This window comes from Bos mutus, chromosome 1 (genome assembly GCF_027580195.1).
Source record: "Bos mutus isolate GX-2022 chromosome 1, NWIPB_WYAK_1.1, whole genome shotgun sequence".
Lineage (NCBI taxonomy): Eukaryota > Metazoa > Chordata > Mammalia > Artiodactyla > Bovidae > Bos > Bos mutus.
The window spans coordinates 155,805,142-155,833,133 of record NC_091617.1 but is presented as its reverse complement, the minus strand read 5'-3'; the positions used below and the strand labels follow the sequence as shown (position 1 = coordinate 155,833,133).

At 56.9% G+C, this 27,992-nt stretch overlaps 1 protein-coding gene across 2 annotated transcripts; it reads left to right on the top strand.

The window, feature by feature from the left end:
- The first annotated feature begins 399 nt into the window (after positions 1-399).
- SLX9 (SLX9 ribosome biogenesis factor) lies at positions 400-25,233 on the top strand. 2 transcript variants are annotated; one of them, XM_014479197.2, is made up of 6 exons: positions 400-663; positions 3,940-4,048; positions 11,033-11,101; positions 19,021-19,171; positions 23,184-23,252; positions 24,317-25,233. In XM_014479197.2, exons 1-6 carry the CDS (start codon positions 526-528, stop codon positions 24,438-24,440), a joined length of 660 nt encoding a protein of 219 aa, XP_014334683.2. In that variant the 5' UTR covers positions 400-525; the 3' UTR covers positions 24,441-25,233. The 2 variants fall into 2 exon arrangements, with proteins under 2 accessions (XP_014334683.2, XP_005899034.2); XM_005898972.3 differs by having other exon boundaries at positions 402-663; positions 23,187-23,252; positions 24,317-25,232.
- Positions 25,234-27,992: the final 2,759 nt, after the last annotated feature.

Here is a 27,992-nt window from a genome sequence, read left to right as displayed (position 1 = left end):
CAGACAGGGTGGGAGCGCCGGACCTGAGAGCTGGCTTCTGGGGCTTCTTCCAGGGACATTTCTCTCCAGCCCCAGTCCAGATCCATGTTGTGAAGTCGCCCCTATAAGTCCTGGCATGATGTCTCTGAGGTGCCTGCAGCCTTCAGTCCTCTGCTCTCTTCCTCCCCCGAGGGCACTTTTGACAGGCACAAGCAAACACACTCGTGTACTTCACACTTGATCTCCTCCAGCGTTCTAACTCATCATTCCCCAGATCACACTGAGGGTGGGATTAACCAACCACACCTGCCCTGGGCGGCGGGGCGGGGCCGAAGGCGGGGCCAGGCGCCCCAGGACCCCGCCGTCTGCACCGCAGCCCCGCCCCTCTGTGGCCCCGCCCTACTCCTCTCTGAAGCCTAACAGCCGGCGCGGGCAGGATCGCGACTCCTGTTTCCGCCCGGCAGTCAGAGTGCCGGACCAGCTTCCGGCAGCGTGTGCCGCTTCAGCCCAGCGGCTTCCAGCCGGCTGTGAGTCTTCCCTGGGAAGATGGGGAAAGTGAGGAGCCTGAGGGCCCGGGTGCACCAGGTTGCCGTGAGGCCCACGGGGGAGGCAGCCCCCGGCCTCGCGTCCCCCGCCCGGGAGGTAGCCCCTCTGCAGGCCTCGACTGGTGGAGTCGCGGGGAAGGTAAGCTGAGGATACTGCGGGCGGTAGGGGTGGGAAGGGGGAGCGGGTGGAAGAAGGGGGCCGCGGGCCGGAGTCGGGCGCCACACGGTGCGGCCCTAGGGTCCCCTGCCGCCCCCCGAAGCGTCCCTGCGGCCCCAGGACCGCCCTCGGCGGGCTTTGCCGCACGGTCTGTGAGCTTTCCCGGTCCACGAAGTGTCGTGGCCTCCGTGGACCGCCAGGCTCGGAGCAAGAGGTTGATTTGCTCCGCGTCTGGAGTTATGCGAGGGAGAACCAGAAACCTTCCACCTCGACTTCTAGAAATCTGCGCGAAAAAGGTAAATATTCCTTTACGTCGTAGCTGCGCTCCAAGGAAAGGAAAGGGGATTCCCAGGATTAAAGAAAAAAGGAAGAGCAAACTGAAGGGATCATGCTGTACCCTGGAGCTGTTCCCTCCCTGTCCCCCATCCCCTGCCTCGACGGTCCCCTCAGCCCGCCCGGCCCTGAGCAGCCGCTCGTCTTTGCCTGTGTCTGTACGTTTCACATGGATGGGGTCGTGTAGGTTTCCGCCTTTGAGTTTGGTTTTTTGGACTTAGCACAGTGTTTTCAGCTCTCACGCAGGTTGTGTGATGTTTAACAATGCTTCATTCTTTTTTATGGTGGAATCACCTTCCACTGTGTGGTTAGACCGTGTTTTGTTTATCCAGGTGCTGACCCTGGAGCTGCCTGGAAGCATTTACTGGTGTTTGTAGTCAAGGGGCCAACACTTGGACAGTGGACAAAATCCTCTTGGTTTGTGGGAACCATGGCTTTGGGTCAGTAATGCTGAAGAAAACAACCATGTTTGTTAAGCATTTGCTATGTGCCAGTCACCTTACATCTTTGTAACAGTCCCAGCCCTCATTTTGCAGGGAAAAAAACTGAGAGTTTAAATGAACTACCAAGGGCATTCAGCTGCTGATGGAGGAGCTGATGTGTGATCCCAGGATCTGGCATCAATGCCCTGGCTTTCATAAAACTTTATTGGGATAGAATTCATGCCATAAAATTCATCCATTTAAAGTGTACAATTCATTGGGCATTTTAAAAAGAATATTCACAGATTTGTGCAACCATCACTACCAATTTCCGAACGTTTTTGTCACCGCCAAAGGAAATCCCATACTTAGCATCAGTCATTCTGGCAACCACAAATCTGCTTTCTGTCTCTATATATTTGCCTCTCCTGGGCATTTCATATAAATGGAATTAATACAATATGTGGCCTTTTGTGTCAGGGTTTTTTCACTGAACATGTTTTTGAGGTTTGTTCTTATAGCATTGTTTTCCTAGCACTTATTTCTCTGTTGTCCTCATTCTTTTTATGGCTGGAAAATATTCCAGTGTCTGAATAAACCAGACCACTCTGCATTTTGTTTATCCATTCAAAAGTTGGTGGATAGATTGTTTCTAATTTTTGGCTGTCATGCTGCTGCTCTGCACTAATTTTCCTGTGGATTCATGGGACAGAATTGCTAGGATGTACAGAATTCTAAGTTGAGCTTTTTGATGAATTGTCAGTTTACTTTCCACAATGGCGGCACCATTTTACATTCCCACCAGCAATACATGAGGGCTCCAATTTCTCCACATCCTCACCAGCAATTGTTGTTGTCTGTCTTTTTGATTATATCCATCCTGCTGGATGTCAGGTGGTATTCACTCTTTGGATTTGCATTTCCCTAAAAGAGTCGGACCTGACTGAGCAACTGAACTGAACTGAAGAGATAATGAATAATGTTGAATTTTTTTTCTTTTTTTCTGGGCTTGTTAGCTGTTTATCTTTGGAGAAATGTCTTTTCAAGTCCTTTGCTCACTTAAAAGTTGTTGTCTCTCTTTCTGTTGAGTTGTCAGAGTTATATATTCTGGATACTAAACTTTATCAGATAAATATGGTTTGCAAATATTTTTTCCACTTCAGTGGGTTGTCTTTTTATTTTCTTGATATTACCCTTGGAAGCATAGAATTTTTAATTGTTGTAACAATAGTTTCTCCTGTTTTCCCTTGTTGCTTGTCCTTTGGGTGTTGTGAAATGTCAGGGTTTGGTTCAAAAGCTCAGGGGAGTCTGAGCAGTTTGGTCATGGCTCTGTCTCTTTCTTGGTATTCTCTGATGAGACATTGTCATCGTACTTCCCTGGTTCTTTAGACATGCTCTCTTTCAGTCCTGTGGCTGAGATGAGGTCATTGCCAAGTCCAGCACGTGGGCCCCTCGGACACAGCTTCTGTTGCCTAGGTCTTGTTTCCAGTCTCTCTGCGTGTGTCCTGCTCTGTTGTTCTTGAAAGCTGGCTGTCTTCGGTAGTGCTGGTGTTTGCAGATCATCTCGGTTGTTCCCTGGCCTAGCTCAGCTCCTGTGTAACAGACCATTCTGCACCAGTGTGCACCCTCCTGTCTGCCTATTATGTTTTCTTGTTTTTGTGTTGTAGCCTGGCAGCCTGGGTCAGCGCAAGCCTCTTACTGTCAGATTGTGCTTCAGCCCCCGTGGCCATAGAAACCTTTGCCCTTTACCGCTGGGTGTGCCTGTGTGGCTGGGAGGCTGCCTTCACAGTTCAGTCCCACCTTCAGCAGGGACTGGAGGCTTTGCGAGTGCAGTTGGTCACTCCTGAGCCAGTGCAGCCTTGAGCTCACACTGCCTCCAACCTGCCATCATGCCGCTTCCTGGAAGCTGCCCCCAGGCCAGGGCAGCGTGGTGCCTGGCCAGTGTCTGCTCAGAGGTTGTGCCTAAGCTGCCGGGTTACTGACGCCCCTTCCAAGGCCCCCGTCCTGGAGCTTGGACCTGAATGAGGTGGCCGGGCCTCGGAGGCGGGGTCTGGGGTAGCATGGTGTGCCAGGCAGAGTGACCTGGAGGGTTGTGAGACCTCGGTGTGGGATGAATATGGTCAGAGACCCAGAGATTGCTGGGAGAGTGTGGAGGTGGAGGAGCAGCCATGAATGACAGGAAGAGTAAGATGGTGGGAGGTTTGGGAGGAAACCTGGGTCCCGTCTTGGGGGTTCCTGAATGTTGTGATTTGTAATTGTTACTGATCCTGGGTCTAGTCTCAGATGGTCCCGAGGCTGGAGCCAGGCCCAGGCGCGGGCGTTGGGGGGTGGGGGATGAGCTGAGGCTGCAAGGAGCATGTGACCTGAGAGTCCTGGGGCCTGGGGTGGGGGTGGGCCTCGGGTTCCTCTCCAGCTCCTGCTCTGGAGAAGCCAGGGTCTGGCCCTTGCTGAGGGGTCTTGAAGCTGCAGAGCGAGTCTTAAGTCTCCTGACTTGCCTCTTCAGGAGTTGGCTTGCCTGAACGCTGATGTGTTTGCTGGGACCACGATAGACCCCAGTGCCTTGGTGCAGCAGCTGGATGTGGAGACGAGGAGCGTCACCTCCATCAGGAGAGGTGAGAGCTGAGAGCGAACAGCATGGACCTCGGGGTGGGGAGCTTCGGTGCAGGCGAGCTTCCACATGCCCACAGGCATAGGCCGGAGCGCAGCTCAGGTCACCCTGTGCACCTTATATGTGCTTTTATTTATTTATTGGGCTGCTTCGGTGTTACTTGTGGCATATGGGATCTGGTTCCCTGACCAGGGATGGAACCCAGGCCCTCTGCACTGGGGGCATGGAGTCTTAGCCACTGGACAACCAGGGAAGCCCAAGAGGTGTTTTTTCTTTAGTGGAAAGTTTTAAAGATGTGCTGAACAGAAAGATGGTATTAAACATTCCATGTGCCTATCTCCCACCTTTAGCACACAGCGCTGGGCTATTTTGAGGCAAACAGCATTTCCGTCAGGAATCCTTTAGTCTGTATTTCTTAGGGCTCTTAGAAAAAAAAGACATACATGCCTACAGGGCTGTTAGCATACCTGAACACGTCGGTTGTAATAACCTTATTGCAGGTGAGCAAAGTAGAAGGAGCCCCTGTCTCCCTGACGCCTCAGGCAGGATCCAGGGTGCACTGTGGCCCCCAAGCCCCTCTTCCTTCCCTTTTGTATCGTGGGGAGAGGTCTTTCCGACTGCACGCCCCCCATTTCGGGCTTTGTGACACTGTTAGCCCGGTGTCCTGTCTGGGCTGGTCCTGGAGCAGGGGGCGGCTCTCCTGCCCTGGGCAGCCACACCTCGTCCGCTCTCGGCAGGTGAAGCCTTCATGCCACCTATGCTAGCTGCGTGTTTACGGCTGAGCGATTGAGAGAAGCGTCCTCAGTCCTGTTGAAGCACTCTGGCCTCCAGGGCAGGGCTTCCGGTGTTCAGCATTATTTTTCTGAATTTCCATGTACAGTCTGTGAACTGCTGCTGGAGTTGTAAGTTGTAGTTATTTCACAGGTAAGCCTGTGTTGAGTGTTTCCTGTGAGATCGTGTTGTTTGCAGCTTGGTTTGGATTTTTTTTTTTTTTCACTGGAGAGTTATCCAGATCTCCTTGCTATTCTTTGTACGTTGAGACTGTAGGGAGGGAAGCCTTCTCGTCTCTGCCCTCCTAGATTCTCAGCTAGGACCCTGCAGGTTAGACTAAGAGAAGACAGATTAACAAGAGAAAAACAGAAAAACTGCTGTGTGCAGGTCACATCCCGTGACCGTGTGCAGGCTTCGCCCAAGCCTCATGACAGCTCAGAGGCGTGGTGAGCACCTGGGCCTCTGGAGCGTCTGAGGAGGAGCAGCAGTGCTGTGGGTGGTGAGCATGGGGAGGTTCGTGTGTGCGGCTCCCTGTGGTCCTGATTCTGGCGTCCTCATGGCGTTAAACCTCCCCGGAGGAGGGGACCCAGGCAGACCTCACCTCAGAAGCTCCCAGCTTAGGTCAGATGAGGGGAGTCGCAACCTGCTGGCTCTGTTGGCTCCAGCCCGGAGTAATCCCGGCTCCCAGAGCGGTGTGTTTTCAGCGCCATCTTCTCACCCTCAGACCCTCCTGCTGCTTCTTGGGCTGGATCCTGCAGAGCTCTGGCTGCGTCCTGCCCGAGTACTTGCCCGTGCTCAGGGGTGGGGATCGGGGGGTACCATGGGCACTTGCCGTCGGGAGGGCAGGAAGGGTCTGGGGTCACGGCCACTCAGGCCCCTTTGGTGACGCACACGATCCAGCAGTTTTGTGTGTTAACTGGTTCTCCTGTGGTTTGTGTACTGGGCAGTTTTGATCACTTTTCTTAATCATGAAGAATTTTTATGTGTTATGGAGAGCAGCTCTTTATCATTTTGGGCAAAAACTCTTCCAGGGTTTTTGAGTTGCCGAGGGAGCTAGTCCTCCAGGGAGCCGATGGGTGCTGCCGTCCCTGCCCTCCTGCATACCTCTGTCTTTCTCACTCTGTCCATTGGCAAGTGCTGGGCACTTGGCGCTCAGCGTGGCACTCGGACATCTCACCTCCGTCCGGGGCTCGCATTCCTGCCACAGGAGGCTCGCATTCCTGCGGCAGCTGACAGACGTCCCCTCGCTGTGAGCCATGTCCACAGAGGCACAGCACACGGATCCCCACTTACCTGAGAGTGTGGGTCCCGCAGGGAACAGCCCACAACCCAGCACTGCCTCTGACCCCCCTGTAGTGGGACCTCCATGTGGGGCTCAGGGGACCCAGCAGAGAAGCCGTGCTGTCACTGGCGTCCCTGAGAGGTGTGCAGGGAGTGGAGGGACACGGCCATGCTCTGCTGGCGCTGCATCTTGAGCATCTGTTACCTGCGTCCGTCAGGCGAGCGTGGCGTCTGCTGGGCAGGTGTGCTGTGGGCCTGCTCGGGACTCGTCCGGGCCCCTTCAGCCTCGCGCTGGTGAGGGGCTGATGCACACGCACTGTATCCTGTGCAGACGAGGCTGCGGCACCAGCGGGGCGGGGGGGCAACGTAGCCGAGCTCAGAGCCACGCAGCCGCCCTGGGAGTGACTGCAGGCCCGCCCCTGGCACAGCTGCGGTGCTGTCTCAGCTCTTGCTGTCCTTCCCCCGTGCACCGTGTGGGTGGGGTGGGTCTGAGGCTTTGCACCCAGTTCGGGGAGGCCTGGGCCGGCACCAGGACCACTGGGGCCCCATCCCAGACCTGCCGAACCTTGTCTTCACACACCCCTCCAGAAGTCTCTGATGCTGCCAGGTTTAGGATACTGGCCCACAGCCTAGTGGGTCCTGCCTCTCAACTATGGGAGCACAGAAGTGCCCATCTCCTCCTGGACCCAGGGTCCTCTTGGTCCTGAGCTGTGATGGGCTGTCATTGGGTCTCCTGATCAGTCCTCGTGGTCCTGGTCGCTGTCTCTGAGGTGGCAGCGCAGGCGCGTGCCTGTGGGCATGACAGCCTGTGCTCATAGGACTGTCTCAGTGCGCCGAAGACACTCAGTTACCCTGAGCCTTCACGCTGAGTCTGAGGGGTTGTCGGAAAGGCCGCCACAGACAGCGTGGGCTGCCCGGGGAGCGTGGCTGATCAGAAAGATGAGGTGTCACTTCGAGGTGGAGGGGACACTAAAATCTGAGTGGCATGGCCTGAAAACCACAGGGGTGCTAGAGGGGCAGGGAGAGAAGAAAGGAAGGTGTTTTCTTCTATGGGCTGGTCAGGGAGGAGAAGGAGCCACGGAGGAGAACGTCTCTTATAGTCTGAGGGGCTGGCATGCAGGGCCAGGAGGCAGAAGACGGGGACTGGCTGGCTCTTGGAAAGCAGTCTCTCCCCAGTCAGAAGCCTTTTTGAAAAAAAAAAAAGTCATAGTGTACAGAAAGCTAAAGGAGAATGGCAGGAGGAGAGGGCCCAGAGCTTGGAGCTCAGCAGCGGGCTGTGTGCCTGTGGCCTTGCGGCTGGCAGAGCCCCGAGAGCCCCAGTGCCGAGGGTGGAGAAGGTGGGTGGGCGGCCTGAGGCCGTGTGCTCAGGAGCCTCCCGCTGGGGGTCGGGGTAATACCAGGCCTTATTTCTGTGTTGGGGTTGAGACAAGTCTGTAACTGTGGAATACTGGGAACGGTGCCTGGGCCTGGCCTTAGGATGGGGAAGCTGTGGGCCTGACTGGCCACACGTCCCGTTGAGTGGGCCTCCTCTCTGCAGGCCGAGGCGCCTGGTTCCCAGTGGCAGGTGTCTGTCACTGTGCCCACACCTCCCTCTGCAGCAGCAGACTTGCTTCCGCATTGACCCGTGCCTTGGCTCCCTTGGGCGCTGGGCCTGGCAGCCCCCTGGGTTTGAGCTGGAGTGGTGGCCAGGGCAGACACAGGTCATGGGGAACGTGGTGTCCAGTGACTCAGCTCTGCTTGTGACCTGCTGGGCCGTGCAGGCAGGGTACCTGTCCACCTGGACGAGAGCGTCCTCACTGCGGGCTGGGGGCAGGCAGCTCTACTGTCCAGCTCCCTGGCCCCTGTGGGCACGTGCTACACTGCCCTGTGGTCATGTGGTCCCAGAGACTGGTGGTGCCCCCCTCCCCGGGGTCTGCTGTGCCCCCTCCCCTGCAGCCTGGACTCAGTGGGGCTGGTGGACCCCACGGTAGGGGGGCTGGTGGGCCTTGCTGGTGGCATCTCTCTCAGGGCTTCCTTTGGGAGCCCTGCCAGCCAAGGACTGCCCCCTTCTGATTCAGGCAGGGGCTCAGCCTCCTAGGGGGAAGCACTGGGTTCTGAGGTGATGGGCCTCCCCACCCTGCAGACCGCCCCCACCCACCACCAGCAGGACTCAGCTCTGGGTGGGGACCGGGGACTGGAGGGCCAGTAGAGGTCTGGGGCCCTTCTGGGCTCCCACGTCCTCTTCCCATGGGGTGCCACTGGCCAGTTCTGTTTCTAGTACTATATTCCCTTGCACTGCGACCATGCAGGAAACAAGCTCTGTGCTCAGATAAGCGCCTGGGTGTCCCCAGTCCTCTGTACCCTGGGCTGGACAGTCCCACCCCTAGACTCAAGCGGAGGCATGAGCAGGTGGAGGACAGGCCTGGTCGGGGACGCAGGAGCAGAAGGACCAGAGAGAGGAGGTGGCCATGCAGCGTGTCTGCAGGGGCTCTGGGCGGAGAAGTTGGGGATGTGACAATGGTGAGTGGCCCTGCTGGCCTGGAGGTCGCGGTGGAGGGACCGGGTTTTGGGGGCTCCTGTCTTGTCTCCCGGGGGCCCCAGGCAGAGAGCTCTGTGCCTGACCTTCCCTCTCTCTGTAGCCGAGCTCCCCCTGCTGACCGGCTACCACGGTCTCCTCTGAAACTCAGGCAGCTGCTCAGCAGAGGGCAGCAGTGCTGCATCTGGTCCTCAGGCCTGTCCTGCCTGGGGGAGGAGAAGAGGCTTGGGCAGGCTGACCTCAGGCATTGGAGGATCTGAGCACCTCCCAGAGGGGCTTGAAGCTCCCCATCAGACCTCCCCACCTTTCCTGCAGCTGTGAGGTCAGGGCTGTGACAGAATCCAGTTCTCCTCACTCCTCTCCAAGTGGAATAGGAGGTGTCCAGGCTGAGAGGAAGCTGCCATCCATTGCATCCGGCCCTGGGTGGGGTCCGCTTTGGGTTGGAGGGGTGGTGGTTGGCTCTCCCCTCGGTCCCCCTGACCTCCAGAGGATGCGGAGGGGAGGCCTGGAGGTCTTCGGTGGACAGCAGCGTGTGTGGGTCTGGGGGCTGGAGGATACCACACTGTCCTGGTCCTGGCTGTGGTGCTGGTTGCCTGCTGCTGGAGGCGCTGTGACCTCTGTGGCCGCAAGCTCTGCGCGCCTCCCCTTCTTGCCCAGGCTCTTGCCTCCTTGCCATGGGGAGGCCCTGAGGGGAGGAGCCCACAGCTTCTGGGGACACCCTGACCCTGACTGGCAGGGCCTGTGTTCTGGGTGCTCGACCAGTGAGTTGGAGGGCACAGGCCACTGCGTTGGGCCTGCTGGCAGCTGGAGGCAGGGAAGGCCACTGCTGGGCTCGTCTTGCTGTCGTCTGGTCAAGCCCTTTCTGCCTGACAGGGAAGTTGGGAAGGGCAGTCAGATCCAGCCCGGAGGACTCTGCCTGCATGGCATCAAGGGAAGGGCTGGGCCCTTGGGCCAGTGGGAGGAGGAGGAGGAGGACAGATGTTTCTCAGTGCCTCTTCTTGGCTCTGGGTGGGCTCTTGGCTGGTGCCACAGGCAGGAGGATTTGGCTGTGGCGTGGCTGCATGAGGATGCATCCGGACAGGCCTGGGGTGCCAAGGAGCTGGGTGCACTGGGACCTCCAGGGCCCCGCAGGCAGTGGGGGTCAGAATCACGGGGCAGGAAAGTGGATGGTTGCTGGCCTGTTGCATACAGCACAGGACACAGGTGGTTAGAGGGGGAGACGTTGGCAGGAAGCGTCCAGCCTGGCACCAAGTCCCCGCCCTCCTCCTCCTCCTAGTGGGAGGGCCGCCCTCAGGCCACCCTCTGGATCAGCCCTGAGGTTGGGTTCAAGTCACTGGGCTCAGGTCTCTATAAGGAGCCGTGCTTCCCCAGGGAGCGGGCTGGGCTTTATCGGCCATTCCTTCTGTCCCAGTGAGTTTTCACTTGAAGTGACCCTCTCACCTGAAGCATCACTAAGATGCTCACGGTTCTGCAGCGCAGGTTTCACAGCAGCCGATGTGGAGGTATGCGTTGGTCACCCTGCCTTCCCCAACGCCTGGGCCTCACAGGGTCGGCATGCTGGGACCTGTTTCCTGAGTGTGAGTCGGGGGTCCTGGCTGCTGAGAAGGGGTCCTGGGTGGTACAGGGTGGGCTTGACCCACCTGCCAACTTGTCCCTTGATCACAGGCTGCAGACTTAGGATTCCATCAGTCTCCATGTGTCATAGACTCTTTTTTTTGAAATGATTTCAAAATCTTAGAGAAGTTACGGGATTCGGGCAGAAAGGTGGCTTCCTGGACCTTTGGGGACAGGTGTCCGGCTTGAGTCTTGTCCGAGGTCCCCATGTAAGGCTACCCTCTGCCTCCTGCCACCGCCCCCCTTACTCAGCTCCCCTCCCGGACAAGCCGTCCTCACCTCACCCCTGTAGCCTGGCACCCGCGTGGGCCCCGCCGTGCAGGCCCTCTGTCCCGCCTCCCTGCCTGGGCACCTGCAGCCCGCTGACCAGCCCCGGGTGACTGGCGGCCCTTCCTGCTAGGGATGAGGGGCCAGGGTGAGTGGGGAGGAGAGTGGGTCAGCCTGGGGCACGGGCAGAGGTTAGGCATGAGGCTGTGGGTGTGGGCTGTGACTTAGAGAAGAGGTGGGAGCCCCGTGGGAGTCCTGGCTTCCCTGAACTGACTGAGCCGTAGGCCACCCTGACAAGCGTATGTCCTCTCAGCTTCTACTTAGATGCCGGAAGTCTGCGGCCATTGGATCTTGGAGAGTGCACCCGCTGGGTGTGTGTGTTGTCTCTGGGGAGACCAGTGAGAGCCCAGTGTGCGGGCGGCCTGCAGCCCCTGGGTCTCGGGTGTCCCGCAGCCACGGCCAGGCGCGGCGGCGGGCGCCCTGAGCAGAGGCGCAACCTGGGCTCCTGGTCTGTCCTGCTCACACGTGTTCTCTTGGCAGGTGCTGAGGCCAAGACTGTTCTGCCCAAGAAGGAGAAGCTGAAGCTGAGGCGCGAGCGGTGGCTGCAGAGTAAGCTTCCCCGTCCTGTCCTGTCCCGTCCCCAGTGGACCCTTGTCCTGGGCTGGCTCAGAACCCGGCCTCTGGGTGGTCCGGGCCCTGGAGGAGGCAGCCTGCACTATAACAGGCAGATGGCAGCGGGGTGGCCCTGTCACCCATGCGAGGGTCTGCACGGCCTTACCTCACTCCCCACCAGGAGTGTCACCCACTCTCGGGGGTAAAACGTCAGAGAGGGAGTGCCTGAGGGTCAGGTGATTTATGACACGAAATTTCTCAGATCACCTTCCCGGCCTGCATGTGGCCCTCGGGGTCCCTGGCAGAAGCTGCCGTTCACCCACTGGTGAGGTCAGGGACCCCGGCCTTCGCCCTCTTATGGGGGTGCCTTGGCCTGCCTATCAGGGTGGGTTTCTTCTTAATAATTTTGGAAAATATACTTATTTTTCATGATGCTGAATATTTGCTGGTGTTTTTCTGAAGGTTTTCTTGTGAACATTGTTTTGTTGTTTTTTTTTCTTACAGTTATCTTTTTAGTCTGATTTTGCTGACTTTTAAAACTACTTTGAAATGTTTTTTTATGTTCTCACACCGTTAAAATATGACCAGCATTATTTTTTTCCTTGAAGGTTTTAAACAAATTATATGTTTAATAAATTCAAAATTTTTAGAGAAATGTATCAGTTTCATCCATAATTGTTAATTTTAAGTTTTCTTTGAGTTTTTGGATGTGTCTTAAGGAAATGTCCATTCATGCATTTTCTTTTCCACGGTCTGTAGCATGGGGTTGTGCAAAATATTCTTTGTAAAATGGATTTGGAAAGTTAATAGGCCGGGACCACTGGACCCCTGAATATTCTGGGCTATAGTTCTCTGATGATGTTTAAGTTTTCTTCTGTGACGGTTGGCCTTTTTTTAACTACTTGAGCTAATCTTGGTCACTCACTCATTTTCCCATAAAACCATCTAATCAGATCTCAGCCTTCATTGGCAGAGTTGCTAGTTTCTCATTATTTAACCTCTTTATTACTCTTTATTTGTATCCCCTTCTCTCTCTTCTGATTGATTTTGTCTTATCTGTTCCAGGAATGCCTGTCTTTAGTTGTCGTCTCCTGTTTTGTTTTCTAAATTGTTAGTTTCTGTTGTTTTAATACCCTGTTCTTGGTTTCTCCAGGTTTGTTTTAGTGACTTAGTCATTTATTTTTGAACAAAAGGCTAAATGTTAGCCTCTGACTGTAGCTTTAGCTACAGCTCCCAGATTTCTTTCACTGAGTACTTTATTATGAAAAGTTTTGTACAGAAAAGTGGGAAGAATTTTACAGTGGACACCCATTTGCCCACCATCCAGACTTTACCATGAGCGCATCACTTCTTTATCACGGCTGTCTGTCTGTCTGGTCCAGCCACCAACCCTTGTTTTAGCTGTATGTTCCAAAGTGGATTACAGATTGAGCACACTTTCTCCCTAGTAACTCTGCTAGAGGTCAGTATTTGTTTACGGTTCGTTTTAGTTTTGATCTTGAGGTAACGTTTGCATGTGGTGGCCTGGGCCTTCAGTGTGCTGTGTGGTGACTTGGGGCCAGTGCGCGCGCACACATCAGAGTCCTCTCGGGACGTCGGCCGGGCCCCGCCCCCAAAGGCAGCTCCGTCTGCTCTTTTCAGGTCGAGTTCAGGCTTCGCTGCTCTGGACGTCGGGTAAGGGCAGTCTTTGTGTGTCTGGGTTCTCCTGCTCAGCTGGGCGTTGGGCTCATCTGGGCTGGGTGGAGCTGTGGTCTGGGCCTGTGTGTTGCTGAGAAGTGTTTCCTTATGTGGACACACTGCTTGGTATCCACTTTCCTGTGGATGGACACCTGGTGTCTTTTCTCTTTTTAGCTGCTGTGAATAGACTGCGATGAACATTCTTCACAAGTCTTTTTGTGGACATATGTTTTCATTTCTCCTGGGTAAACACTTGGAATGGAATGCTGGGTCATAGGGCAGGTGTATGTTTAGTTTTACAAGCAGCTCCCAGACGTTCCTCTCCTGTGGTTGTACGCTTACGCCCCCGACAGCGCGGGGGAGTTGGGGTTGCTCACAGCCCCTCCAGCACGCCAGTCCTGCAGTCCTGGCCGTTCTGCTGAGCGTGAGGTGCCTGTCACTGTGGTGAATGGGCGTTTCGTCTGCTGCTGCCCATTGGGGCGTCCTGACGCCCAGGCCTTGTTTCCCGAGGCTCCTGAGGGCTCTTTATTATTGAGCTCCAGGAATCCTCTGTCCTGGAGGTCAGTCTCCTCAAATGTGTTTTGCAGATAATTTTCTCCCAGACTGTAACTTGCCTATTTATTTTCTCAACACTTTTTTTTTTAAACTGAACAGAAGTCTAATTTTGAGGACACTGATTTTGTCTCTTTTCTTTGCATGTTTAGTGTGTGAGCACGTTCATATGTGTGTGCACGCGTGCGTGTGCCTTGTTTAAGGAGACTGCCCAGTCCCAAGACAGGACGATAAATCCTACCCTTCTGAAAACTTTATGGTTTTAGCTTTGATATTTAGATTTCTGATCCATCTTGATTTATGTTTGTCTGTGATATGAAGCACTGGTTCAGGGTTTTCTTTCCTTGCGTTTCATCAGTGTTTGTCATAAACACTCTCTCCTTGCGCAGTCATCCTGATGTCTGTGGAAAGCTAACGCCTCTCACCATGGTTCTGCTCACTGACCCTCCTCGGTTCCAGCCTGTTGAAGCTGCAGCTGTGAAGCAGGTCCTGGGGTTGGACAAGGAAGTCCTATGTCTGTCCCTCAGTTTCAAGACCGCTTTGGGGGGTCCAGGTTCTTAGCATTCCCGTGTGACTCTGATCACAGGCTGGTCAACGTCTTAAAGCCGCCACCTCCACCTGGTGCAGTAGTGACCTATGGATCATCGCTTTGAACCCGTGCATCAGTTCAGAAGTGCTGTTTTAACAAGGCCGGGTCTTCATCCACGGACATGGTAATTTTTCCTTTAGTCTTTTGTTGTTGTTCAGTCACTAAGTTGTGTCCGACTGTTTTTGACCCCATGGACTGCAGCATGCGAGGCTCCTCTGCCCTTCAGTTCAGTTCAGTCGCTCAGTCGTGTCCGACTCTTTGCAACCCCAGGAACTGCAGCACACCAGGCCTCCCTATCCATCACCAACTCCCAGAGTCCACCCAAACCCATGTCCATTGAGTCTGATGCCATCCAACCATCTCATCCTCTGTCGTCCCCTTCTCCTGCCCTCAGTCTTTCCCAGCATCAGGATCTTCTCAAATGAGTCAGCTCTTCGTATCACGTGGCCAGGGTATTGGAGTTTCAGCTTCAACATCAGTCCTTCCAATGATCACCCAGGACTGATCTCCTTTAGGATGACTAGTTGGATCTCCTTGCAATCCAAGGGACTCTCAAGAGTCTTCTCCAACACCACAGTTGAAAAGCATCAATTCTTCGGCGCTCAGCTTTCTTCACAAACTCTCACATCCATACATGACCACTGGAAAAACCATAGCCTTGACTAGACAGACCTTTGTTGGCAAAGTAATGTCTCTGCTTTTTAATATGCTATCTAGGTTGGTCATAACTTTCCTTCCAAGGAGTAAGCGTCTTTTAAGTTCTTCTTCACTTTCTGCCATAAGGGTCTTGTCATTTGCAAACCTGAGGTTATTGATATTTCTCCTAGCAATCTTGATTCCAGCTTGTGCTTCCTCCAGCCCAGCATTTCTCATGATATACTCTGCATACAAGTTAATAAGCATGGTGACAATATACAGCCTTGACGTACTCCTTTTCCTACTTGGAACCAGTCTGTTGTTCCATGTCCAGTTCTAACTGTTGCTTCCTGACCTGCATACAGGTTTCTCAAGAGGCAGGTCAGGTGGTCTGATATTCCCATCTCTTCCAGAATTTTCCACAGTTTATTGTGATCCACACAGTCAAAGTCTTTGGCATAGTCAATGAAGCACTGCCCTTCACTGTCTCCCAAAGTTTGCTCTGATTCATGTCCATTAAGTTGGTGATGCCATTCAAACATCTCATCCTTTGTCATTCCCTTCTTCTCCTGCCCTCAATCTTTCCCAGCATCAGGGTCTTTTCAAATGAGTCAGCTCTCTGCAGCAGGTGGCCAGAGTATTGGAGTTTCAGCTTCAACATCAGTCCTTCCAATGATCACCCAGGACTGATCTCCTTTAGGATGGACTGGTTGGATCTCCTTGCAGTCCAAGGGACTCTCGAGAGTTCTCCAACACCACAGTTCAAAAGCATCCATTCTTCGACATTTAGCTTTCTTTGTCAACCAACTCTCACATCGTTACACGACTACTGGAAAAACCATAGCTTTGACTGTATGGACCTTTGTTGGCAAAGTAATGTCTTTACTTTTTAATACGCAGTCTAGGTTTGTCATAGCTTTCTTTCCAAGGAGCAAATGTCTTTTAATTTCATGGCTGCAGTCATCATCTGCAGTGATTTTAGAGCCCAAGGAAATAAAATCTGCCACTGTTTTCTTTGTTTCTCCCATCTGTTTGTCATGAAGTGATGGGACCGGATGCAATGATCTTAGTTTTTTGAATGTTGACTTTTAAGCCAGCTTTTTCACCCTCCTCTTTCACCTTCATCAAGGCCTCTTGAGCCTTTTTAGTTCCTCTTCATCTTTGCCCTTAGGGTAGTATTATATGCATATCTGAGGTTGTTGATATTTCTTCTGGAAATCTTCATTCCAGCTTATGATTCTTCCAGCATTTCGTGTGGTGTACTCTGCATATAAGTTAAATAAACAAGGTGACAATACACAGCATTGTCATACTCCTTTCCCAACTTTAAACCAGTCAGTTGTTCCATGTCTGGTTCTTCTGTTGATTCTTGAGCCGTATACAGGTTTCCCAGGAGACAGGTAAGGTGGTCTGATATTCCAGTCTCTAAGAATTTTCCATAGTTTGCTGTGATCCACACAGTCAAAGGCTTTAGCTTAGTCAGTGAAGCAGAATTTTTTTGAAGCTCCCTTGGTTTCTCCATAATCCAACAAACGTTGGCAATTTGATCTCTGGTTCCTCTGCCTCTTTGAAACCTAGTTTGTACATTTCCTTTCATGTAAATTTTTCTCAATTTCTGTCATCCTGTTGTGTGATTTTCAGAGTAGAGGTCTTAGATTTTTTTTGTTTGGATAAGCTTATTGCTAACTGTTCATTAGCTTATTGCTAATAGTTTTTGAAGCTATTATAAATGGAATTCACAAAAGTTTCATTTTCCAGTTTTTACTATGTATTATTATATTATCATTTATTAATTATTATTAACTCTGTACCCTCTGATCTTGTTAAAATTGTGTGTTCTGGTAATTATCCTGTGGATTTGGTAGAATGTTTTACATAAACGATCGTGCTACAATACTTAAGATAGAGACAGTTTTACCTCTCTTTCCAGTCTCTGTTTTATGTCTTCTCTTCCTACTGCAGCAGCTAGAGGGGGTGAGGATTGTTTCTAGTCTCTGGGAGCCAAGGGCCCATGGTCACTGTCCTGTGAGCTTGCTTTGCTCAGGGTCAGTAACCTCAGGCCACGTTGGGGCATAAAGCCGGTAGTGCTCACTTGAGCTCTGTTTGTTATGGGTGAGCTGATGCAGGCAGGGAAGCAGGGGAGGGTGACCAGGGTGGATGGACCCTCCAGGGAGCTTTGCCTGACCTTCTGGGCACCACATGGACTACAGGCCCTGTTGGCACTGCGGCAGGCTTGAGGCGATGGGGGGAGGAGCTGCTTGCTCGTGTCGCCCACTCCGGGCTCGGAGTCGCCCTCACCTGGGCTCGGCTGGGTCAGCATGGGTCTGCGCCGTCCCTTCTGTGGCCTGCTTCACCAGAGAGTGTCTGGTGTGTATGAGACGCGGTTTCTGGTAGATAGTGTCTCAGATCGGGGAAGTTCTTCCTGTTCTTGGTTTCCTTGTGATCTTTATCCTGAGTGGGCAGTGAATTCTGTCAGATTCTGTGGACACTTCTTGTGGTAACTGCGGCCTTTTTTGAAGCAGCTGCTGCAGTGACCCGCCGGCACGTGTGCCCGTGTTGTGCCGTCGTTGCACACCTCAGATGTGTGCTGGGTGGACCCCACCTGTTACTAACCTAAAACGCTGATGTGCTGGCTCCTCTGTAGGCAAACAGGTGTCCTGTGTCCTGCCAGGAGCCAGGCCTGCCCTGCCCTCTTTGGTCCCCTGCAGCTTTGGTGCTGGGCCTGCCAGCCAGGAAGGGAGCTCCCTGTCCCTTCCCCTGCCTGACCCCTGACCCCCAACTCCTCCTGGGTGCTGGGCTCCCAGGGAAGAGGCACCAGCTTGACGAGCTGAATAAATTGCCCTGGCAGCATGGAGAGCCCTGGATCGTTGCCTTTAAATCCTGGTGTCCCAACACTGAGGGGTGGCCTGGGCCAGGGCCCAATGACCCGGAGGAAGGTGGTCTTTGTCCCACAGCCCAGCTCTCTGGAGTGAGGTGCAGGCCCCTGGACTGCGGCAGCCTCCTTGCGGCTGGGGCAGGTGTGTCCTGCTGGGCTTGTCTGGCTCGCCCTTGCTGGGCTTCTCTGGGCCTCTGGGGGTGACTGCTAGCTGGGAGGGGCTGCTCCTGCCAGGCTTCCCAAGTGGTCAGTTTCTGGAAATTACTCTCTTTTGGAGATGCCTGTGGGGGTCAGCACGCACCCCTCACATTTCACACATACCTCCCGCACTCGGGGTGGGCTGTCCTGAGTTGTCCAGCCCCCGTTTTCCTGGCCTGCCCTGTGTCTGGTGTCATCACCGCTCCCCTGGTTACCGTGCCCACCTCCATCACCTCTCACACCTGCCCTGAGGGGCAGCTGGGCAGCCACACACCCACATCCCCTTGCAAGGAAGAGGTCCCCTGTCGGGCCCGCCTAGGCCGCTGGCTGTCACCTCTCTCCTGGCTTCTCCTGGCCCCTTGGCTGCACTCAGTCCACCGACCGCTCGTCGGGAAGGTGCTTCCAGTTTTTTTTTTAGAGGAGATTCAGAGTCTGCAGCTGGTTATTTATAGCCCAGTAAAACTCGCACAGTAGGGAGGCGGGGAGCGTCTCTGCTGTGGTCCAGCCATCCCAGATCCATCACAGCCTCATTTCCCAGCTTTTTAGAAGCAGAGCTTTTTTTTTTTTTTTTTTTTTAAGGAATCTAATACAGAACAATTAACAAATCGCTTTTCACAGATTCAGGCAGCCTCCCGGAGCAAGGTCTGCACACAGACTAGTGAGCTGCCGGGTCCGCACACCACACTGTGGAGACAACGTGCTTGAGAGCGTGTTTTATTAACAGTTTCAGAATACACACTGCTTATAAAATGGAATTCAGATCTCGAGGCCCTTCCGTGTGTGGTGGCCACAGCCCTGCTGGCCGACAGCGGTCTCACCCAGCGGCTCACCCACGCCCTGCCCTCCACCTGGCACCCTGGACCTGGGCCCTGTCACCCTGTCTCTCTGGCCAGTGCCCCTGCCCCTCCTCACAGCCCCCACATCGTGCAGGAGCCCCCTTGAGACCCCTCTTGCTTTGCACCTGGCCAGTGTTGGGGACCCTTCACCCTGTCACCACCTCCCATGGGGACCACTTCTCTTTTCTGGGCCCATCCCCAGGAAGCTGACTGGGGGGCAGAGGGGAGGGTACCAGCTGCTCTGACTCTGCAGGCCCCTCTGTCTGCCCACCCCTCCATCCACCCCCTCCTCCAGGCCTCAGGGCCCTGGCCTCCCCAAGGGCAGCTCCTCTGCCTGCAGCCCGTCTCCCCAGGCTTGTAATTCCACAGCCATCTCCAGGATTAAGGGGAGCAAGTCGCTCGGGCTGCACCCCTCTACCCCCTCCCACCCTGGGTTCCCAGCTAAGCTCTGGCTATGCAGGCTGGGAGCCGGGACCCTCTGCTGCTAAAGTCCATGGCCGAACACTTATCCTCCTGGGTCCTCTCTCACTGACCCTGTGTCCCTCTTCCTCAGAGATTGAAGCCATAAAGCTGGCGGAACAGAAGCTCAAGGCGGAGAGGAGGCGGAGGGCCACAGTGGTGGTGGGGGACTTGCAGCCCCTGAGGGACGCCCTCCCTGAGCTGTTGGAGCTGGAGGCTGGCGGCCGGCGGCCCCCTACCCGACGGTGAGTGTCGTGTCCCAGGAGAGGCTGAGCAGTGGTGTGGCCGGGCTGGGCACTGACCCTGCAGAGCCCCGTCTTGACTTGGGACACTCTTGTCTCAGGCCCAACCATGAGGTGGGGGCCCTGGGCCTTCTCAGGAGTGGGTGCCCGGTGGTGCATCGATGGCCTCCCACAGCCACTCAGCCGGGTGCTATGCCTGGGGGTCCCTCCAGCTCCATTTTCCCACCCGTTGCCCAGCCACTGCCCTTGTCACCCCAGCCCCCTGCCCCAGGCTGGGCCTTCCTCCTGGGGCTCGTCCTGCTCCCCTGGGACCCCGTGCTGCAGAAGAGTGTCCTGCTGTGCACCAGCCAGGTGTGACCGTGGCTTGGCTTCAGGACGAATGGGGAGTTGGAGGCCTTCCTGTCCTATCATGGTTCCTGGACCTTCATCATTTCCTTTGTCTTTGATTTTGTCTTTTTGAAATAATTCTTCTTCCTGCTGAATACCCCTCTGAGGAGGAAGGGTTGGGGTGGTGGGTGACAGGCTCAGGGCCCCTTGGCTGCAGAGTTAGGTGGTCAGTTCTAGCCAGTCTGGGATGGGAGTGCCCAGAGCGTGGGGTCCAGACGAGGAGTGGCCATCGGAGCTGAGGTTTGGTGATGGAGCTGGAGCCCGAAATGCACATTCCATTCCTGGTTCTTGAACAAAAATGTGACCCGGTCAAGCGTCCTCACCCTGCTTGCAGTTTTCTCATCCAAAAAATGTGCTTGGTGCTCCCAGAGGGGAGAGGGCTGCGCAGACACCGGCCTTCAGCGGAGGAGGGCCCTGCGAGGCGGCCGGGGCGGGGGGCGCTCTCCCGGCCACTGTCACCCCGCCCCCAACCGCCTCTTGGCACCAGGAGCTGTCTGCCGAGGTAAACGTTATTCTAGAGCAGAGTTTGATGATAGAAAAGTTACGGTGGTGATGCCCAGAGTCACACGGCTCTCCTTACGTCTGACGTCAGCCTGTGCATTTTTCATAGTCAGGAACCAGCTTCATTCATAAATAATAGTCGGCTAAAAGCTCAGTCTGTTCAGACTCCTCAGTTTCCCCTACTGACCTTCTGCTGCCCCAGGGCTCCAGCCAGGCCCCCAGGTGACATGCAGCCATCGTGTCCCCTCAGAGCTCTTCTGGGCTGTGACAGTCTCTCAGACCTTCCTGTCTTTAACAACCTTGACGGTTTGGAGGAGGAGCCAGACGTTTTTCAGGACGCCCCTCAGGGAAGACCACAGAGGGGAGGGGCCCTTCTCACCACGTCCCGTCAGGGTGCGTGCCGTCACGTGACCTCCATGGTGGACGCTGACCGTGGTCGCCCGGCTCAGGCGAGTCCGTGGTCGCCCGGCTCAGGCGAGTCTGGCAGGTGTCTGCACTGTGCTGCCACCACCTCCCACCGTCCTCTGGAAGGAGGTCACTGTGCCCGCCCCCCTCCTGAGGAGGGGCGCTCCCCTCTCTGAGGACGGGACAGCTGCAGAGCCACGTGGATCCTCCTGGTTTCCTTCTCTGTCACTTGTTTACGTCAGGCTGGCCCCGGGGGTATTTATTTATTTTATGCTTTGGGCCGTGATCCAGTACGACTCTGTTCTGCTGCTGAACCGGCTCTGGCGCTGGCCCTCGGGAGTTCCTCGCTTGGCTCTGCTGTCCCACCCCGACACTCCCATTTGTGGGGGCTGTTGTGTTTTGTTTCTGAGTACGTCCCTTCCTCGGGCACAAGATGCTCCAGGCTCATCTAGGCATTTCCTGTTCCTGTCTGAGAGTCAGTGTTCCTCCAGGGAGCCTAGTCCCTTCCGCTGGAAATGGTGTAAGAGACCACGATCTGGGTGCCGACGTCTGACCACGGCTGGGGAGTCCTGGCCCCTCTCCGCAGGCTGGGGTCCCCAAGACCACTCTTAGGCTTTGCGATTCCCACGGATCTGTTACCCTCACAGTCACGATTAGAGTGAGCTGAGGAAGGAGGGATGTGGGGAGGGCCCAGGAGAGTCACCGCCGTGGGCCCCAGGGGGTAGCCCCGGAGTCTCGCCCAGGACCGCAGGGGCCCTGCCACGCTCGGCCCTGGGGTGGGCTGCGAGGCCGCAGGCTTCGATCCCTCCCCTCCATCCTGTGCCCTCCTCCCGTTGGCAGGGTGGAGTGGGATGGTAGGCCACGGAGGTCTGCTGGGCCGGGTGTTTGGCCTCTTCCTGCTTCACAAGGGCAGGGCTTTCGGGGCCTGGTGCAGGAATGCCCACCCTCCCAGCTCCCCCCGGCATCAGAGTTGGGCAGGATATGTTGTGGGGCAGCTTTGTGCCTGGGAACCCAGACCCCAAGTGCCTTGCCTGGGTCCAGTCACCTGCTGGGATACCCCAACAGAGGCCCTGGGCTGCCCCAGGTTCATCCCACATCTGGGTGGTGTGGGGAGAGCCCGAGGTTCTGAGTGGGCCCAGTGGGCTGTTGGGTGTTCCCCCCGACAGGTGGCACTGCCCAGCACTGACCTGGCCCTCAAGCCCCTGGAGAGCCTGAGGGCCCAAGACCAGAGCAGGTGGTGCTCTGCCAGTGGGCTGCGCTCACCAGGGAGAAGGGTTGAGTCTAGAGAACGTGGTTCCCCCATGGTCCAAAGGTTGTAGAGGACGAGAGCGGGTGGCCTGACACGGGGGGGCCTGACCCTGGGAGCCGGCGCCTGTCACCAGCTGGGCTTCCTGGACCTTGGGGCCTCGGAATCATCCACCAGTGCTGTGGATTGAGACGAGAGTCCCATTTGGTTTTGGGCCCCAGTCCCCTTGGGGTGGGTGCCACAAGGGTTTGTTCACATCAGAGGGGTAGGGATGGGGTAGCACAAGAGCCCTGAAGCTGAGAGCCACCTGGGCCCACTTGCATCCCCAGGCACTGGGTGCCAGCTGAAGGGAGCCTGTCAGGACAGCACTGGCCTGTCTTGCATTCTGGGAAACAGACTTCTGCTGGAGCAACTTCCCCAAGGGTTACCCCAGGGCATTCAGCACCCAGAGCCGCAGCCCCCAGTGCTGGCAGGGCCAGGGTCGTCTTCCAGCTCTGTGGGTCTCGGGAAAGGGCAGCTGCTTCAGTTCTGGCAGGAAGGTCTCTGTCCACTCTTTGTCGCTTCTCAGTGCTCTCGGCCCTGCAGCAGAGCTAGACCCAGGTGCTGGGTGAGCTGGGGCCCCAGCCTTTGAAGCGGGTGGGCAGGACCTGGGCTGGTGTCTGGTGTGAATGTCCCCGCCCTGGGCCGCTGGGGTGAGCACGGAGGGGTCAGTTCCCTGCGCCCCCGTGGCCTCCGGGAATCCACCCTGCCTGCCTTTGTCCAAAGTGGAAAACCCCAGCGGGGAGGGGCGTGCCATTCCCGTGAGCAGCCTGCCAGGCCCTGGACGTGTCCTGAGGCTTGGGTGAGGGTCCTGCCTTTCCTTGCCACCCTCCCCATGTCACCCTAGGCTGCCTCTGGACCCTGAGGGGACTCCCAGGGGTGTGCTTGCACCTTGGGGCCCTTGACTGTCAGAGCAGGAAGAGGCTGTGGGAGGCCTTCTTACCTGAACTAGATGGGGATGAAGATTCAGGGCATGAAGTCCCCAGGCCTCCTGACTTCCCAGCATGGAGGCGCCACCTCCTGGGTGGGGGGCGTGGCTGGGGGAAGGGAGAACCAGGCCCTCCGGATCGGCAAGGGTGGGGCCTCCGGGAGCTCTGTGGTGGACACAGAGAGGGGTCAGTGGTGAAAGGAACAGGGCCACAGTGTCTGGGGGCTGTCCTGGAGCTCTGGAGCGGGAGGGAGTCAGGATGAAGTAGCCCCAGAGCAGCTGAACAGGGAACAGAGGGAACATGAATAAGAAATGGGGGCTCCTGGTCTGCAGGCCAGAGTTAGGTGGTGTTTCAGGACTCACAGGTTTTCTGGGTTCCCGTTCTGCCAGGTCCTTCCTGCCGCGTGGCACCTGTAGCCTTCCAAGCCAGCCGAGAGCCCTGTGTAGACTGTGGCCTCCAGTCGAGACTCGAATGTGTGCCATGCTGACCCCTTTCTCCGTGTCCCCAGCAGGGTAGCCAGCAGGCCCCGGCCCGCCGAGCTGAGCCGGATGAGTGCCGTGCAGAGACTCCAGCTCCTGTGAGTACTGCACGCCCTGCCCCCTGTCCCCAAACACACACCCGCAAAGGACGCCCGGTGTCCTGCCTGCCTCCACACGGCCCATCCAGGGCTTCCCCCACCTGAGTCCTTGGTGTGTTGGGGCTCAGCCTGGGGGGCGTGGACGACTGTCTCCAGGGACCAGGAAGCCTCTTCCCCTGGAGTGCTGAGGGCAGCCGCTGGGTCTTGGGGGGCCGCCCTTGGGACCCGGGTCCCAGGTGTCTTGGGAGTGTGGACACCTGGCCAATCAGTCAGCCATCTGTTGGGGTCTAAAGTCTCCCTGTTAACAGCACAGAAAGCTGGGGCATGGTGGGGTTTGACCTTGTCTTTGGGCACGCACCTGTGGAGGGTACAGGCTGGGCTCTCCACCCTGCCTCGCCACAGTGCCGTGGCGGGCCCGCCACCCTGAGGTCTGGACCAGGTCACCTCAGTTTCAGTGGCAGAGATGTCCCTAGAGGCACCTGACCAGGTCACCCATGGCTGTGCTGGGCTGCAGGGCCGAGGTGTGAGCTGGCCCTGGCGCCTCGGGGAGGTGACGTGGCCGGCTGGGCTTAGGGATGGGCACAGAGAGGCAGCCCCACCGTGGACTCAGGGCCCAGGGCCTTCTGCAGGAAGGGTGGGCCCACTGCAGACCCCCATCACCCCCGGGCCCAGCACCCCTGCTCCTGTGGGACCAAGCTGGCGAGGAGCTGCTGTGTGAGGTCTTGAGTGTGCAGTGTGCATTCCCCGCCTTAGACAGCAGCTCCTTGTCACAGTTGTGGCGAATGAGGGGCCTGTGTGCCCACCAACAGGCCCTAGGGCAGCCCCTCCCCTCCTACCTGAAGTGCCCCCTTCCCCGGGCTTCAGACACCCATCTGCCCCCACACCCAGACCTACCAGGCAGAATCTCATAGCCCCGCAGCCTGCCTCACACCCCGCCCTCCAGCCCTGGACCAGCCCTGTGCTGGTGTCCCTCCCTGCGGGGTGGCTGTGCCGAGGATGGCCCTGTGGTTGCTGGTTGCTCCACACCCACCCTTCCCACTGACCTCCACTCTCCATTCTTGCAGCGAGGAAGAACGGACGCGGTTCCAGGAGCTGCTGGCCAGTCCGGCCTATAGAGCCAGCCCTCTGCTGGCCATCGGGCGGCAGTTGGCCGAGCAGATGCAGCTGGAGGGCGGTGGGCAGCCCTGACCCCGTGGGGCGTGTGAGAGCGCCGAGGCCACCCACGAGGAGGTGCCCAGGGCCGGCTTGGCCACTGTCCCCTGGGCTGCCAGCCCCTTCCTCTGCGACACGGCTGCTGTGCTTGGCAAAGGTGGGAGACAGGCAGTTGACACGGGAGTATTGTGACGACACATTTATTTTTGCAATAAAAACACTGCTGGAAAACCCAAGGTGTCCATGGAGCTCAGTGCCCGCCCCACAGGAGGTGGTGCAGCCATGCAGCCGGCCTTCTCCTCGCTTTTCTCTTCCGTCTGGGTTTGTGGGCAGTGACTTGCACACATGTGTCATATTAAGAGACAAGCCTTCTGGCTTGGTCCTCTGGGGGCTCCAGGCTGACTGTGGCTGGATGCAGCTCGGCCACCTTCTCGCGGTGCCCTCTCTCAGGGCCTCTGACCTCTGCCTGATGTCAGGACCTTCTCCTTGACCTCACATGTGGGGCTGGGGGGAGGACGGGGAGGTGCGGGGCGAGCCCGACGCTGCCGTCCTCTACAGCGGCCATCCACTGCCCTCCACTGCGGCGGACTCGCCGGGAATGTGGCAGAGAAGCCGAAACCGTCTGGGGATGCCGCCCGCCCCCAGCAGAGTGCCCTGCCGCCCAGACGGTTGGGGGTGGGGTGGGGGAGGAGGGCAGGTGGGAGAGACCCCCTCTCCCTCCCCACTCTTGGGAGCCTGCTGGCTGCCGTCTCTGACCCGGAGGGACTTCTGTGCTGCTTACCTTGTTTTTAATCTTCATAGAATGCGCTTGGATTATTTGGTAATAAAATTAAGTGACAAACGATTGGGTGGTTTTCATGTGCGTTTTAAACTCGGTTTGCTTTCGGGCTCTGAAGGCTGGTGAGCCTGGGCTGCGGTGTCCGCCCTACAGGGCCTTTGAGGGGTTCTGGTCATGGACGGGGCTCCCCAGCCAGGTGTTCTGCGGCTCCCAGCAGTGGGCGGAGGCAGGGGCAGAGTCCCGCGAGCCCCCAGGCCTTCCAAAGTGTGCAGCCCCAGGCCTCGGAGAGGGAGTGGGGGCTGGGGGAGAGAGGAGTGGGCCAGTGGAGGAGCCCCCTGAGGGGTGTGGACGTGCGGCAGAGTGGCCTGGGCAGTGGTGTCACCCAGCAGAAGGAGCAGCGGCTGCTAGGCCGAGGGAGCGAGGGCTCCAAGCAAGACAGATGGGACGCCAGGGCAGAGTCCGTGGCGGCGGGGGTGGTGGGTCCCCTAGGAAGACGGACCTCGGTCAACATGACAAGCAGTGGGCACCTGCTGCTGGCCTGGAGGCGCAGGGGGCAGGATGTGAGCATCAAGGAGAGGGGACTTGAGAGTGGGGACAGCAGAGCCCTGGGGGGGTGCTAGTGTCCTGGGTAAGGCCCTGGTCAGCGTCGCCTGGGGCCCCCAGTGAATCCCTCTGCTGCTCTGTGGGGCAGGGCTCAGGACAGGGGAGGGAGGGGTCGGCCTGGGGACCAGGGGGGTGGAGGGCTGGCTCGTGCGGGGGCCACACCCTCTGATGTGGGTGCTTAGTTGCTCAGTCTCTTTGTGACCCCACTGACTGTAGCCCACCAGTCTCCTCTGTCATGGGATTCTCCAGGCAAGAGTACTGGAGTGGGTAGCCATGCCCTCCTTTAGGGGATCTTCCCCAACCAGGGATCGAGCCCAGGTCTCCCGCATTGCAGGCATTCTTTACCAGCTGAGCCACCAGGGAAGCTTCTGTGTCCCGCATCGGTTCTGGTGTCACCCAGCCTACAGCAAGCCGGCCCTGTTTGTGCCCGGCATTGGGCGTCTCAGATTCGGTGTCCTGGGTGGGCATCCACCAGGTGGGGCCCGTCAGGGAGGGGACGGTGCACAGACAAGGCTCCCGGGATGACTGAGGTCCCGAGCCGCCTTCAGCCAGGTTTGCACGACTCCAGATGTGCCGCTGCTTGAACGCTCCTTGCTCAGTGATAACGCGGGTGACTCAGCCTGGCTGAGGTCATGGTGCTGAGAGGCTTTCAGGGTTCCCAGGGTCAGGAGCTCCGGGGGCAGGGGTGGTGGGGGGTGGTGAGGGGTTGGAGGGCTTTCACAGCGGCTGCCGCCCTGTCCTGTCTTATCTCTCTAAAGAGGCTCAAGTGACAGGTTAAAGTGTCACTACAGGCGTACTCCTGATGTTGGATCATGTTTCTAAAGTCTTCCTTAAGGTTAAGAAATCTTTATTTTTAGATTCTGGGGAGAAAGTCTGTGATTATTTGTATCTCTGAATCCAAGTGTTTCCTCTGGTGCCACAGAGGCTTCCAGACCGTGGGCCTCCTGCTGGGCCTGAGCCTTGTCCCTCCTGTTCCTCTGGTCCCTTCCCTCCAGAGGGAATCTGAGCCTGGAGACAGGGGCCTCTTTCCAGCTGGTGCTGGCCACCCATGACCCCACTTACCCCTTGACCTCGCCCTCAGTTTAGGCCAACACCAGGTGTGCCACAACACGAGGCTCGGTGTACCCCGGGGGAGCAGCCCCTTTGCCCCCCAGCGCCCTTCTGCCTTGGGTCTGGTTTCTAGCTCAGCGGTAATTACTCCCACCTCAGCGTCTCCTGGGCTGGGAGCAGAGTAATTACATAATGATGTTTAATTAGAGTGCCAGGCCCAAGTCAGCCCTCCAGCTGCAGAGCTCCTACAGGGAACGAGCAGGCCGGCCTCCTACAGCTGCCCGGGCCTGAGGACCTGGCCTGGATGACCCAGTACACCCCCCTCCCAGAGCTGATGCACCCTCATGCTCGTCGCATCATCAGCAGGGTGCACCTCCAGCTCCGTCTCATTTGGCCAACCCTTGCAGGCCTAATCTGTGGCCAGCCGAGCCACCCCACCAGGTGAAGAGACCCCTCCCTACAGGGACCTCTGTCTGGTGGGGCAGGCCCAGCTGTCCTGTCAGCCTAGTCTGGGGCTGGAGGAAGAGGCAGCGGGGCAGCAGCAAGTGTGAGTGAGGAGGGTACCAGCTCTGTGCTTGCGAACTCACACCCCAGAGCAGACAGCGGCAGAGGCCCCGGGCAGGCCCCTCCTGGCTGTGCGTCTGCATGGATGGGGCCTTCCTGACTGTGCACAGATGGGGTTCTGGAGGCATTGGGCTGGGTGGCCAGTATGCAAGGGTGGGTTTGTCCTAGACCTGGGATTACCGCAGAGCAGGCTGGGGACACTGTCCTGCTGAGGCCCAGGATGAGGGGTGCCTTGGTCATCTGCTAGTCCCTACTACAGACTGCTAGTAACAAAGAACTGTGGCTGATGATGTTTAAAATGGGAAGGGTTGCCCCTCGTATGATGAGGGTCTGGAAGCAGGCAGTCCAAGTCTTCAGGGTGTCATCAGCAGCCCAGGTGCCACTGTCCTCTACTCATCCTGGTGCTAATGAAGCTGCCAGTGCCCCAGCCATCACGTCACACTCCAGGCAGGAAAGGGGGAGAGGCAGAGGGCAAACAGCAAGAGGAATGGGGAAACCTGCTCTACTCCCATTTTAAGGTCTCCTCAGAGTCCCACCCAGGGATGTCCCTTCTCAGCTCACTGGCCAGGACTGGGTTATGTGCCCTCCCTAGA